Source organism: Xenopus laevis, chromosome 2S (assembly GCF_017654675.1).
Source record: "Xenopus laevis strain J_2021 chromosome 2S, Xenopus_laevis_v10.1, whole genome shotgun sequence".
Lineage (NCBI taxonomy): Eukaryota > Metazoa > Chordata > Amphibia > Anura > Pipidae > Xenopus > Xenopus laevis.
Window position 1 is genome coordinate 92935463 of NC_054374.1, and position 14570 is coordinate 92950032.

At 36.1% G+C, this 14570-nt stretch overlaps 1 protein-coding gene across 2 annotated transcripts in view; it reads left to right on the plus strand.

Annotated features, from left to right (window-relative positions):
- Positions 1-14570, plus strand: part of atp2a3.S (ATPase sarcoplasmic/endoplasmic reticulum Ca2+ transporting 3 S homeolog) — a 96489-nt gene that overhangs the window by 29645 nt on the left and 52274 nt on the right. For both annotated transcript variants that reach the window (XM_041584128.1, XM_018249697.2), the window contains exons 2-5: positions 2828-2845; positions 3668-3750; positions 10818-10922; positions 12340-12478. In XM_041584128.1, the coding sequence (XP_041440062.1) occupies positions 2828-2845; positions 3668-3750; positions 10818-10922; positions 12340-12478 (345 nt within the window). The remainder of the gene's footprint in view (positions 1-2827; positions 2846-3667; positions 3751-10817; positions 10923-12339; positions 12479-14570) is intronic.

A 14570-nucleotide genomic window follows, 5' to 3' on the forward strand; every position in this document is an offset into this window, starting at 1 on the left:
TGAAATTTAAGAAACCGTTATATATATTTTTTCATGTTAAGCCACATTTATTCATGCCTTTAGTTCGTATGCATTATATAATTGTGATGAGAAAGGAGAATTTCTGTGGTGCTTTAAACGAAAAAAAATTATATCTATATTTTATGTGAGTAAACCTGGTAACTAATTTCTATCTGAACCTTGGTGCTTTGTTTTATATCTAATGTATTGTGGAAAAAGGAAAGGTATCGGCCTTCTGTCACCAGAAAGTTGCCGAACATGAATAAGAAGGAGGTGAATGTATAAGATGATGCTCACACCCTGGAAAAGATTGACACCTAAAGGCTGGAAGTCAATGGGAGTTGTCCTTGCCAAAATTCAAGTAATTTTTTTAATTCGAGATTTTCAATTTTTTTTTTGATTATGTAAACTCACAAATTCAGGTTTTTTTAAACCTATAACCCTATGGGTTTATTTATCAAAAATCTAATTTGTGAGATTTGTGAGTTTTTTTTCTACTTTGAATAAACTCACAATTTATAGGCTTAAAAACTTGAATACCTCAAATTTGTCACGTTCATAGGATTAAAAAAACTTGAATTTTGAGTTTACAAACTCAAATGAAAGGAACTAAATGGAAGTTTGCAATATTTTGCACACTGTACAGTGGTTTTTATTGTGCAACTTTATCAGTTTGTTGTGCAGAATAGTAACTTCTTTCTGTTCTTTGTTTTTCTCCTGGCAACAGGCCTTAGCCCCCACTACCAAATATCCACTCACTATGTTAATTTATCTGTCTGGGAAATGATTACTGCACATGTATTTTTGTTTTTTTTTTTGCCATAGACCTGCACATATAAACTGGTTTCTTGGCTCCTATTGTTTGTTTGTGTACGGCTGAAACTTTTTTCTATATTATCATTTGATTGTACTTACATGTAGGTACCATGAATATGCAAGAAACAATGTGAATCCTTCTTTTATAATGTTGTGTTCAGAATAATAGCAGCCCGACATCACTAACATTGACTGGTCTAAAGAGAAATGGTGCAAAAGTTTGTGGACTGATGAAAGCAAAATTGTTCTTTTAGTTTTTGTCAAACGACCCCCAAACACTGAATTCAAGCCACAGTACACTGTGAAGATCAATTTTTCTTATAGGGGAATGCAACCATGTATACATAATGTAAGATAGCCGGATTATTCCTGAATAATCATTTGATACAGTCTACTTAACAAAAATGGGAAAAAAAAAAAATATTTAATGTATATAGTGGGGAGCTTTGTAATTGCTGCAACATTTCAGTAAAAGTACCAAATTGTGTGAAAATGCTCATATTGTGATTAGGCACATTGTGATTAGGCACTGTTACCAACATGCTTGCAGACAATATAATGGTATTTAAATGTGGTAACAAAATGCCCCATGTAATATTTCTCGAAAAAGGGGAAGTGACTGAGTATTGTTTTAAAGTTGTTCACCTTCCAAAATTTTTTTTAATTTTATTTTTTTTTCACCAGAAATAAAACCTATTCTAAATTACTTTAAATTTTACTAATTTCTAATACTGAATTTTAAAATAGAAATTTTCACCATTTTATGTCTTTCCAAATCAGCCTGGGGGTGGTCACCTACTCTGCAAACTATACCAAATTTATACATTTAGTTGATATATTTCTTATCTTTGGCCCTGCTGACCAGAATCCCTGAATTTTATAATTGATAAAATAGTTGCTATGTCTCCACAAATGCTCCTGAGAAATGTATCCACTTATGTAGCAAATTGTAACAGTTAAGAATCTCCACCTGGATTACTGAGCTGCCAGACTGAGGCAAAAGAGACCGCAACATTACATTTTAAACCTCAATTTTGGAAAACTAGTAAAAAGTAATAGATGGAAGCAAAAAGTTTTTATTTCTGGTGAACAATCTGAAAACAACTGAATTGATCAAACAAAAGTGTTTGTGAGATTAACACCATCTTCATGTATCTTATACCTATTCTAAAACTGTGTTTTTTCTTTATGGTTTCCATTAGTTTTCCTAGTACTGCCTCATTCTAGCCTGCAACTGGAAACTGTTTGGTTGTGGGGGTAAGGGACACCAGCAAACAAGCAACTAATTGACTTTTCATCTTGCACTCGAACTTCCAGACTTCTAAGAGAATTAAACTGTCACAACCTAATAGCAGTTATATGTCTGACAAGTGCACAACAGAAGCAGTCAATAATTAAAACAATCAAAATATAGACTAAGTTGCATTTTCTTAGAATACCATAAATCACACTGGCCTTAAACCACATTTTGTGTTATAAATGTTTTTATTAGCACCAAAAATATACATACAAAATAGAGTGAATAGGGTTACATATATAAATTGGAGTAGGTCTACACACATTCATTGACCTACCTGATACATTTAAAAGGTTATACTTTTCTCCCATGGAACCACTCCATTCCCACCCAAGATTTTATCAGAGAGAAAAACTATTTGGGGAATTTAGAAATATTCTCGTATAAACTTAACAGTCCGTTTTCAATGCTTACCATGGGTGCAGGGTCTCACAAGCAGGTGAGATTAAAAAGTTGCTTGTGCCATCACCCTTAAATTACTGTTTGATTGCTAGAATTATTGGCACTAGCAGCAAAGAATCACAGAACTTAAGGTAATTATTACAACAACGGCAAAAAAAGAAATATAAATGAGCACAGTTGCGTAGATACAATTTTATTTGAAAGTAAAATTGCTCTTGAAATTCAAATACTGTTTTATGTATCATTCTGGCTAATTTCATATTTTTCATTTTCTTTTTTTTCATGTTCATTCCATTATTGGTGTTTCCATAGAGTTGCCAGCTGAAGAAGGTAAGGGTGTCTTTCTTTGTACATTATTCTTTTTATTGTACTCTATGGATTGAGTCACTGTACATTTGCACTTGATATACAGTATACTGAACTTATTTTAGTTAATTGCGATTTTCACATTAACTATAATCATTATGTTGAAAATATGCCATAAAGAATATAATCAATGCCTATAAACAGGTCTCCATCTGTATTGTCGAGCAATTACATGGCACTTAAAGGAGAAGGAAAGGCTAAAATTGAGTACGCTTTATCAGAAAGGTCTATATAAAAACACCAGTAAACACTTAAAGTAATGCTGCTCTGAGTCCTCTGTTAAAAGAAACACCACATTTCTTTCCTTCTATTGTGTACATATGGGCTTCTGTATCAGACTTCCTGTTTTCAGCTTAAACCTCCAGGGCTAGAGTTTGAGCATGCTCAGTTTGCCTCTCTCCTCCCTGCTGTAATCTGAGCCCAGAGCTATGAGTAATCAGGGAGAGACTCTGGTAGGAAGTGATGTCACACCAAGCTAATATGGCAGCTGCTATCCTAAACAAACAGAGACAGTATCTAGAGCTGTTTACTCAGGTATGGTAAAGCATTCTGCAGACTAAATATAGTGTTATAGCTCGCACTATTGTGGCTAATCTGTTGACAATAAACTGCTTCAGTAGCTTTCCTTCTCCTTTAAAAGATTGGAAAAGGGCAGGTATTGTCGGGTGCTTCATTGTTGACAGGAGTGGAAATTTCCCGCCACGCAATGAAACCTGTCTTTTAGGGCCCTATCCTAAAACATTGATTTCACAAGTAGACTAACTTTTTTATTTATTTATTTTTAAGGAAAATCTCTTTGGGAATTGGTTCTGGAGCAGTTTGAAGACCTCTTAGTTCGCATTCTTCTCCTTGCTGCTTTTGTTTCTTTTGTAAGTCCAAAATTATATATTTGCCTCCGTTTCACATAGCTTATGGAAATGCTAATATGATTCATATTAAAAGCGGTAGTTTCTATAAATTATGGTAAATTGCAAATTAAATGTATAAATGCACTTCTATTACTATGTTTATAGAAATTAAAGTAATGTATTGTATTTGTAATAAGTGTTCTACCTTATCTGCTACATATTTTTAGCAGCAATTATGCAAAGCAATTTGTTCTAATGACTGTAAAAAAATTGTATTTACTTCTAAACTAGTTCATAAAGTAAAATAGTTTTAATGTGTCCAAATCTAGAGAAATTAATAACTACTTATACTTATTTAACATTAACATAACTAGTACATACCATTCCTGTGAAGCAATGAAAGGTATGGTACTAGTAGAATATAGCAACATGAGCATATTTTACCCCAGTAAACCTAGCATTTGATATTTCACCGTTGGCAGAGAATACAGCAGAACGTAACAGACTGACTCCCTTTAAGTCCATGCTGCAGAAGCCAGATGTCCTCCAGCCATGGCAGTATAGAATCAGAACCAACAGTACAAGAATAAAATGGACACATTTAACAAAATAGTTATAAAAGCATTGCAAAATCACCTATGCTAATAAGAGGCTTATAATTAGTTTCCTTTTTTAATGCAAAAAATTTGAATTCAGGTATATATATATATATATTTTTTTTTTATAAATTCTTTATTTTCGTGTTTTGCAAAATACAAAAAATACAATGGCATGAGATTCCTGCAGTGAAGAATTCAAACATATGATACAGATTTTGATCACACGGTATCCCAATATAGGGATTATTGTATGATATCAGCATATTACATATCTCATAGCCGTTTTTCGTGAGTAAGAAACCATGAAACAAAAAATAGAAAAACAAACTATGTTGGGCACATCTACAATCCTGCAAGTAATAGCAAAATGGTGGTCGGAAGAGTAAGCACAGAAAAGATAGGGTGGCAAGCACTATAAATTGACTGAATATCTTGATCGTATATCAATGGAATATCAGGGGTCTCACTAAAGCTACGTACAAACAGTGGTCTTCTCAAGAAGTAAGGGTCCGGTACTCCTGCGATTCAATAAACTGGAGCCATTAGAACCATTTCTGAGTCAAGCTTTCTTGGTATTGCGGGTCACTCGCCTCTGTCTTGTAGTGTTCAAATTGGTAAATCTCGTTTACTTTAAGCGCCAAGTCTTTGAGAGGTATATATATTTTTAGGAGGTGTTCCCTTCTATTTCACATAGTGTATGGAAATGTTAACATGAAATGTGTTAAAAGTGTCCGTTTCTATAAATTTAAGGTAAATTAAAAATTATATTTATAAATGCCCTTCTTTTACTATATTTATAGAAATAAATGTGAATCATTGTCTTTTTACTAAGTATTTTACCTTATCTGCTAAATATTTTTAGCAACAATTATACAAAGTAATTTGTTTTAATAACTGTAAAAATTGTATCTACTTCTCAACAAGTTCATAAAGTAATATGTTTTAATGTTTCCAAAATTAGCCTGTTTTAGCATGTTTTTTTATGTAAAATAGCCTATGCCCTGTGTTACCAAATTTTCAACACTTATAGATAAAATCTGTTTGTTCAAGGCATTTTTCTACAATTTATGATTGTGTGCTCTTGAATATATTGCTTCCTGGGTAACTCGAAATATGCAGGGGCACTGTACGAATTTCATAGTGGCAGATAGACTCCTTCAAATGACCATGAGAGGGCAGAGGTACCTTTCTGGTTGTAGTAGTTTTTTAAAGATGTAACTGCTCTTTGCTCTTTTCTCAAAATGGAATATTTCTTATAGGTATTCTGCCATGCTTTTTTTGGTGTAGTTATCATTAAATTACACTGTGTACATTGCAGATAATGGATTTTACCATTTAAAAAACTGATATTCCTCAACCAAAAATGTATTTTTTTAGCTGTACATTGCTATGCAGGCAGCCATCTCAGGTTATTGTGCCTGATCCTGTGCTTTTAGAAAGAGCCAGCACTTCACAATGAATTTGTTTTCAGATAAGCTGTTGTTTCTCTTATATGTAACTGAAGGAGTCACGTTCAGGCTTGGGTATTTTACAGAGTGCTATTCTCATATTTACCACTAGGGGGCATTAGAGCATTTTTAGCAATGCAGGTGTCAGTGATCTTTTAACTTGTCACCTTTCTATTGTTCTGTTGATAGGCAGCTTGGGGGGAGGGAGGGTGGTGACTTGCAGCACTGAGTGACAAATGTTTATCAGAGCACAAGTCACATGGCTGGGAGCACATGGAAAGCTAATAACATGGCTAACACCACGTCAAATTTCAGAATTAAATATAAAAAAAAATCTGTTTGCTCTTTTTAAAAACTTGTTTCAATGCAGGATTCTGCTGGAGGAATGCTATTAACTGTATTATATAAAAAAAATTTTTTCCCATGACAGAATCCCTTTTTCTTTGTATTTTGTAGCATGTGTCAATACATACTTTTCACTTATTTTTGGTACCACACAGGCTTATTTATTGTTAAGTCTAGCCACATAATCCTTCCATGAATATTTGGTCAGGACATTTTTTCTAGAAGAGATGAGTGTTATAGTAGCAAATTGTGGACAAACTTAATTTTTAATACCCTTGTCCTCCCTGTCTGTGCTCTGCAAAGAACTATACCATATACTGCCTGTTCCTTTAAGGTACGTAGCTGTGCAGGCTATATTGGTACTCAAACTTTAAATGCAATTGATGTGTGTATTATCCCAATACAGTAACTTCAAATTCTAAGTTGATGACAAACAATACAGAAATAAGTAATTGTAGCTAAGGGACCCATTATCTGGAAACCTGTTATCCAGAAAGCTCTGAATTACGGAATGGTCATCTTCCATAGACTCTATTTTATCTAAATAGTCCACATTTTAATAAATGTAATAATAAAACAGTACCTTGTACTTGATCCCAACTAAGATATAATTAATCCTTATTGGTAGCAAAACCGACCTATTGTGCTTATTTCATGTTTGCATGATTTTCTAGCACACTTAAGGTATGAAGATCCAAATTACGGAAATATCCATTATCTGGAAAACCCCAGGTCCCAAGCATTCTAGATAACAGGTCCCATACCTGTACTATCAGACAAACCTAATGGTGTGTGAGTAACACAGATCACAGCACAAAGTCTCCTAACCATAAGGTTGCGTACCTGGCTCCTGTTGACTGTGATACCTGAGCATTCATGCAGCTCATTGCCATTCATTAAAGTTCAGGGAAACCTGCTAATGAAGCTTTAGAATAGCTTGGGTTGAACTTTACAGCTCTGGATATCACATGTCCTTAATATTTACCTGCTGCCAAAGTAGCATTCCTTGCCTTGTGTGCACTTGGTGTAGGTATTGTTACCTCCCCAAAGATCAATATACTGTAGGAGGAATAAATTGTGAACTCTGCTTTTGTACATGCAACCATGTTTTCAAAGGCTAGTCAGTCATAACATAAACCAGCCACACATTCTTCATTCTCCATTTTTCCGTTACCAATTTTTATTACATTCCCCCATAAGGCTATTAAGAAATGCTGGTGATTACTCAAAAAAGCAAAGGGCCACTATGTCATTCCATCTTTCAGCAGCATTATGCCACTGTATATATGACCGCTTTAGGGGATTGACTGCGTGTAGTGCATTCTTAGTGCATCAGAGTACTGCAAATGGTAAAATAATCCCTTGGCAATTTCCGCACTTGGAGGAGTGTTGCACCAAACAAACACAGGAGGATCTTTATCTTATGGGCTTTAATTGCACTTTAAAGTTGATCATAAATACGAAAATTAGCTTTTTTGACCAGATTGCCGAGCAAAGGGGCCAATGATCACATTAGCATAATTTCACCAATGCTGTATTCACAAAAGCTTTACAAATATGTAACCAGTATATTCTATGTTTAAATGTTGTCAAAAGAGCTTGCTGCTGTGCATGGTGGGCCCGGGTGCACACGCCCCAGACCTTCAGCAAGGGGAGCAGGAGACTTCAAAGGAGGCTTGCACGAGCCTGGGGCACACAAAATAGTAAAGCCAGAGTCGGATATTAAAAGGTTAAAAAAGCTTACATTTTATTTTTCCAAAAATTAAGAACCAAGGCCTGACGCGTTTCGTGTCTACCATTGACACTTAGTCATAGGCTGAACATTGAACATTACAAACACACTATTTAAAAGAAAAATAGCCAATGGGAAGCAAGTAGGCAGTGCTACAGAATGTGTCACTCAAAAAGCAAACATCCAGATCCTAATGCATTACATAGGTTAACTTAATTAGGAAATACATAAACAAAGTATAAAGTACAAAGTAAATATATCAAAAAGTAGGGAAAAGAGAAAAAGGAAAAAAGACTGACCATTATACATAGCAGGAGACATCAAAGTCAAAATTGAAACCTAGAGGCTGCCTTGTACCTAGGTAAAAAAAACCATTTGGTCTCTGTTTTCAATAGCTCAGTAAATATTTCCACCCCTTATATTGGGAACTACTCACTGCACCTGTGACTTTTAGATACGAAGAAGTCCTATTATTACATTCTTCAAAATGTCTAGCAATTGGTGTTCGAGACTCTTCATTATTAATACTAAGAATGTGTTCTCTAATTCTATCTTATAATTGTCGGCTTGTTTGACCCACATACTGTTTTTTTACATTTTTCACAGGTAAGAAGGTCACATTTTTGGTATTGCAATTGATGTAATGTTTTATGTCATCATTTTTTGTTGTGAAAGTGGAGGTAGAGGTCTTAGTTGCAGAAATGTATCTACATGTGATGCATTTTGTCGAACCACATTTATAGCTACCTTTTGTGTGTAACCAGGTTTCACATGAAGTATTGGTTCTTATTAGGCTAGGAGATAAGGGAAAATTGTATTATATTTACCGTAATTTTCCTTTCCTGGACATACTCCATATCAGAACTCACCGGGATATCCCCACCCCCATGCCCCATCAGAAGGACCCTCCCCAAAGCTTTAAAAGCCACCCCACCCCCTCTATTGCGTCTTTGTTACTAGCTTTAAGAGAATCATGGTAGAAGGGATGGGAATGAGCTGATATGGAGTATGTCCAGGAAAGGAAAATTACGGTAAGTATGATACAATTTTCCCTTTTCCCTGGACATGCTCCATATCAGAACTCACAGGGACATAGCAAGCTTAATGCCCAGTTGGGAGGGAACTATGCTCTAATAGACTCCTGGATAATATTGCAATACTTACTATTGTGAAGTACAGCACTCAACATACTATCAGCTCCAGGTGCAGAACCTAGTAATGTACAGGAGACATTTTATAGGATTAGCTGATCTCAACTCCAATCCTAGAGGAAGAGAGCAATGAACAATTATACTTAGTTGAAGAAAATCCTGTTAGGACCCAGTCCTAAAAGGAAACTCACATTGAGACTGACCATCTCATATCCCTATAGCGAACTATACTAAGAGGAAGAAAATCCTGCTAGGACCCAGTCCTAAAAGGAAACTCACATTGAGACTGACCATCTCATATCCCTATAGCGAACTATACTAAGAGGAAGAAAATCCTGCTAGGACCCAGTCCTAAAAGGAAACTCACATTGAGACTGACCATCTCATATCCCTATAGCGAACTATACTAAGAGGAAGAAAATCCTGCTAGGACCCAGTACTAAAAGGGAACTCACACTGAGACAGACCATCTCACATCACTAGCGAGAGGTGGATAGTGTCAACCAATTATAGGACCAACATACAAAACTTATTTATGAAGAGGCATACGAAGAACAGATTGAAATGCATCACTATTGGAATTTACTGGTTATCCCAAGCAGGTATCCAAGTCTCTAAACATATAACAGAGAACTAGCAGTTCTGTGCAAGAATACTATATAAACCAAACTGTTAATTGTGAACAGAACCATATCTGATAAGATATCAGATGGGTAACAATATGATAGAAGACCCCAAAGGCTACATAAATATTACCACATAGGAGAATACTGTAGGCAGAGAACCTGATCATCCCTGTCAGACCTTCAAGAGGCCTATACGTGCTTATGCTAGCCTCTTGACCAGTACACTGTACATCCACACAGTTTGCCAGGGTCCCCTTAAAGGTTATCATCATGCCGAAAGGTAACCTTACTCTAATACAAAACTCCTGTGGGTAACCTTTTTCCAGGAAGCTCCCTCATACAGGCATCACAATTTGGGCTGTATGACACCGCACTACCCAGAACAGGAGGAATATTCTGGAAGGTCAGGCAGTGTAGCTGGTCACATGATTACATTGAGCTGATGCAAATCTGGTATGCATCTCATTAGCCAGTTCTGAGAGGTTGCCATTTAACTCTGCACTAGTTGCTATAACATTTTCCATAGGACTATACTTGCCTGTGTATGGTAAAATCCTGGAATTTGGAAAAGGTTAAATTAATATTTTTTTCAAAATTATTTCCTTTTAACTGGTACCCTTATCTGTTTTTTTTTGTGGGGGGTCTTTTCTGGAACACAGTATTGAATAGCATTGTGTGAAGGAGTCGAAAGCTCAAACTGACAAAGTAAAAATGGGTAGCACTTGCTGACTTGACAAACACTACTTGTTTCCCTAATGTTTTTTAGCACTTGTGGGTGTTGTGATGAATCACTGTATAAACACTCTTACTGATGCTGTTTGTGTATAAATGGTTCTGCAACTATTGCAGCATTTTAGGTGCCCAAAACTTGCTATACTGTTTTTCACACAATAGCCCTGTGGTCTGCACGAGGGCCCATCATGCCTATTGCTATTGCTGGTCATTTCTTACAAATCTATCCAACAACCTTGCCAATGCCCTACTGTGGCAAAATATCCATAGTCCATTGATTGATACTGTAAATGGACCAGATGCCAGGTAGTAGTGATTTTTATAAGCTCTACATAACCTCAATTCGGTAACTTTTAAATGTCTCAACAAAAATAAAGCTGTCCTGTGCTTAAAACATATAACATATAACATTTTTTTGTGATATAACAAAATATCCTTTTTCTTGCCTGTTTTAGATACTGGCCTGGTTCGAAAAAGGTGAAGAGACAACAACTGCTTTTGTAGAACCAATAGTTATTATTTTGATCTTAGTAATCAATGCCTTTGTGGGAGTATGGCAGGTGAGTGAACTCAATCTATACCTCAATTCAAATAGAAAGAAGTGGAGTTGGAAAAAGTATGTTGAGCAATAATGTATTTGAAAGGTGTAAACAAATTTCCCTGAATTCTGTGTATAAGGTTATAGGATTTGTTTAGTTAACAGGGTTATACTTACATAACATTGACTGTAGACAATTGTGTGTATATAGTACAAATGTGCTGATACACAAGAAGATGAGGTTTAGCAAAATTCATTAGATGCTTGGCCAAGGATTCTAAAACATATATTTTCTAATTTACTTGATTGTTGCACCAAATAGTTCACCTCATAATATGGCTATTTCAGTAGCTTGACATTTTGTGTTATTGATTTTGTCCAAAATACTACATACTGTATATTTATGTATTAATAATGTATTTCCTCTAATCAGTAGGATTTATTTTATGATTTTTGTTAGTGGTAAAAATCTGCAAAACTGATGTGACTGAAAGAATTGTGTCCTCGGTTATTGCTACCTAGTACCACGTGAATTCACCCATTATAATGGAATGGAAGAAAGATTTACCTATGAAAACTAATTTTTTACTGTCACTATATTTTTCCATAAGCTTTACCTTGTAAATTGGACAAAAAGATGACATTGTTTGTACATTAGGGATTAAGAAACAGATCACATACTAGGAAAAACAGCAAAGTGTACAGTAGTATGGCATTATAGAAAAACAATAATGTAGAATTGTTTTATATTTGGTTATAAAGAGTGCTCTACTGCTTATGGAATATATTGTGCAGACTCTGGTATGCTCTTAATTTTTTTGAGGGCTTATGTTGTGTGTATTCTGTACAGCTGTTGCACTGGGAGTCCAATTTGCATCAAAAAGAATGATTCACAATGGAGCTTGTTTATTTTTTACCTTTTCCAATCTTGGTTATAGGGTATATACACCTGAAAAACCTGGTGTTTTATTTATCATCATAGGTTTAGACTGACCAGAATTGAGCATTACTGGAACCTATAAAAATTATATTTATATACTGGTATAGAGATGGCCAGACAAGGGGTCATAGTTAATAGGATACAGCCCCCAGTTCTAAGGGCACATTCAACACAGTTAAAGAAAAGATATCCCATAACTCATACCTCCATAAAACTCTGTTTTTATTAAAAAATAATATAATAAAAAAATAACAAACATACAGACCCCATGGTATTCCACCTTACCTGTTTCATATGCTCTGGTACTAATCATAGGAATCCAAGTTTTGCCAATGATTTAAGTATGAGAGGGTATGAAATGCGTAAGGTGGACTACCATGGTTGTTATTTTTTTTAAATGATTTTTGAATACAAATAAAGTTTTATGGAGGAATGAGTTATGGCATATCTTTTCTTTAATTTTATTACTGGAACCTGAACACATTTAATTTCTTTTCAGGAGAGGAATGCAGAGAGTGCTATTGAAGCCCTCAAGGAATATGAACCAGAGATGGGGAAGGTGATCCGTGCAGATCGGAGTGGTGTGCAGCGCATCAGAGCCAGAGACATTGTCCCTGGAGATATTGTAGAAGTTGCAGGTACCAATCTTTTGCACAATACCTTGTCTGCATAGCTAACTACATTCTTTATGAAATCCAGTTAATTCACATGAATTATAACTTCCTCAAGACAGCAAATATGCATTCAAAGTTGACATATGATTTTGTTCTTTGCACTTGCACTCTGCGTATATACATTTAATTTTTTAGAGGTAATTTACTTATGTAAAGAAAAAAGGCAATGATACAGGGCCGGAACTAGGGGTAGGCAGAGTAGGCACGTGCCTAGGGCGCAAAGCTGGGGGGGCGCCAGGCACGTACCTGCTCTGCCGCCTACCCCGTGTCCGGACCCGTCTCTCGCAGGCTGGTGAGTGTAATCTTCCGGAAAATGCGCTTCTGCGCATGCGCGCACGCCCTTTCGCACATGTGCGCTGGAGTGTCGTTTTGCGCATGCGCGCTGGAGTGCCGTTTTGGGCATGCGCGCTGGAGCGCCGTTTCGCGCATGCGCAGTTTCACGCACACTGAGCCGGCGCCGTGGCCCGCCAGGTTGCCTAGGGCGCCTGGCAGGGTAGGCCCGGCTCTGCAATGATATTAAATAAGTGCTAAACTTTGCTGTAATCCCTATGGCCAACATTAAGCACAGGGTTTGGCATGCACCCATGGCACAAAAGTACTCTGTACATTAGCACTAAGGGGTGTGCTCTTGCTGCTGCTGGGAGCATAGTAAAAGTTTTTTATGCAAAATATTTTTACATCACTTATTTTGTGGTTTGAGATAATGCTGAAGGTTTCCATTGGGAACCTTTACTCTTCAAGGGATACTGTCATGGGAATTGTTTTTTCCAAAATGAATCAGTTAATAGTGCTGCTCCAGCAGAATCCTGCACTGAAATCCATTTCTCAAAAGAGCAAACAGAATTTTTTATATTACATTTTGAAATCTGACATGGGGCTAGACATATTGTCAATTTCCCAGCTGCCCCAAGTCATGTGACTTGTGCTCTGATAACCTTTAATCACTCTTTACTGCTGTACTGCAAGCTGGAGTGATATCAGCCCCTTCCCTCCCACCCCCCAGCAGCCAAACAAAAGAACAATGGGAACGTAACCAGATAACAGCTGCCTGGTAGATCTAAGAACAACACTCAATAGTAAAAACCCATGTCCCACTGAGACTCCTTCAGTTACATTGAGAAGGAAACACAGCAGCCTGCCAGAAAGCATTTCTCTCCTAAAGTGCAAGCACAAGTCACATGACCAGGGGCAGCTGGGAAATTGACAAAATGTCTAGCCCCATGTCAGATTTCAAAATTGAATATAAAAAAATCCGTTTGCTCTTTTGAGAAATGGATTTCAGTGCAGAAGTCATGTTTGCCCATGACAGTATCCCTTTAGTGTAGAAAGAGAGTTGTACAAACTGTAAAAGGGCCCTGTTACATTGGATATATTTAATCAGAGGTAATCATGTTTGTAGCAAAACCAGATAAAAAGCATACTTATGATTTCTTATCCAGTGGGTAGTTATTGATTGACTTTTCATATCCCTGTAAGGCTACATTTTCTGTGGCCCATTTGTTGTTCTGTTTTCTGCAAAATAATCTAGGATGGAAAAAAAACATAATAAATATGAATGCCAAGGGTCTTCAGAACTGTAGTCTGCCCCAAATGCTTAGAATTACCTAAGTGGCATGTAGAGACACCAAAGTGAATATAAGCGTTTATTATTCTTTTTGGTTTTACCTTTGGCTGTTGCAAGGTTTGAATTGTACACACTATAAGAGCACCTAACACTAAGTTTGCCACATAAACCATATCTTTTTGGAAAGTACATATTCTGACAAACCTAAGTGGGTAAATATAGACCAAATGGCAAACCTAGGCTAAAGTAGTTTTTTTTCTGTAATTTCTAAAAAAAAAAATATATGGTATACATATAAAGTATCATTAATATGCATGTCTGGGGTCTTATAGTTTAATAAAATAACTAAAAAGTCACACAGAAATAGATTAAATCTGCCTCTTTAAATTATAGAAGCTCATTTATATTTCTATATAATTTTCCACTGCCCTGCCCCCAGAAGTGAGATAGTGGTTTCGTGTTTTCTGTCTGCTCTGCTTAGCTGTGCAGATT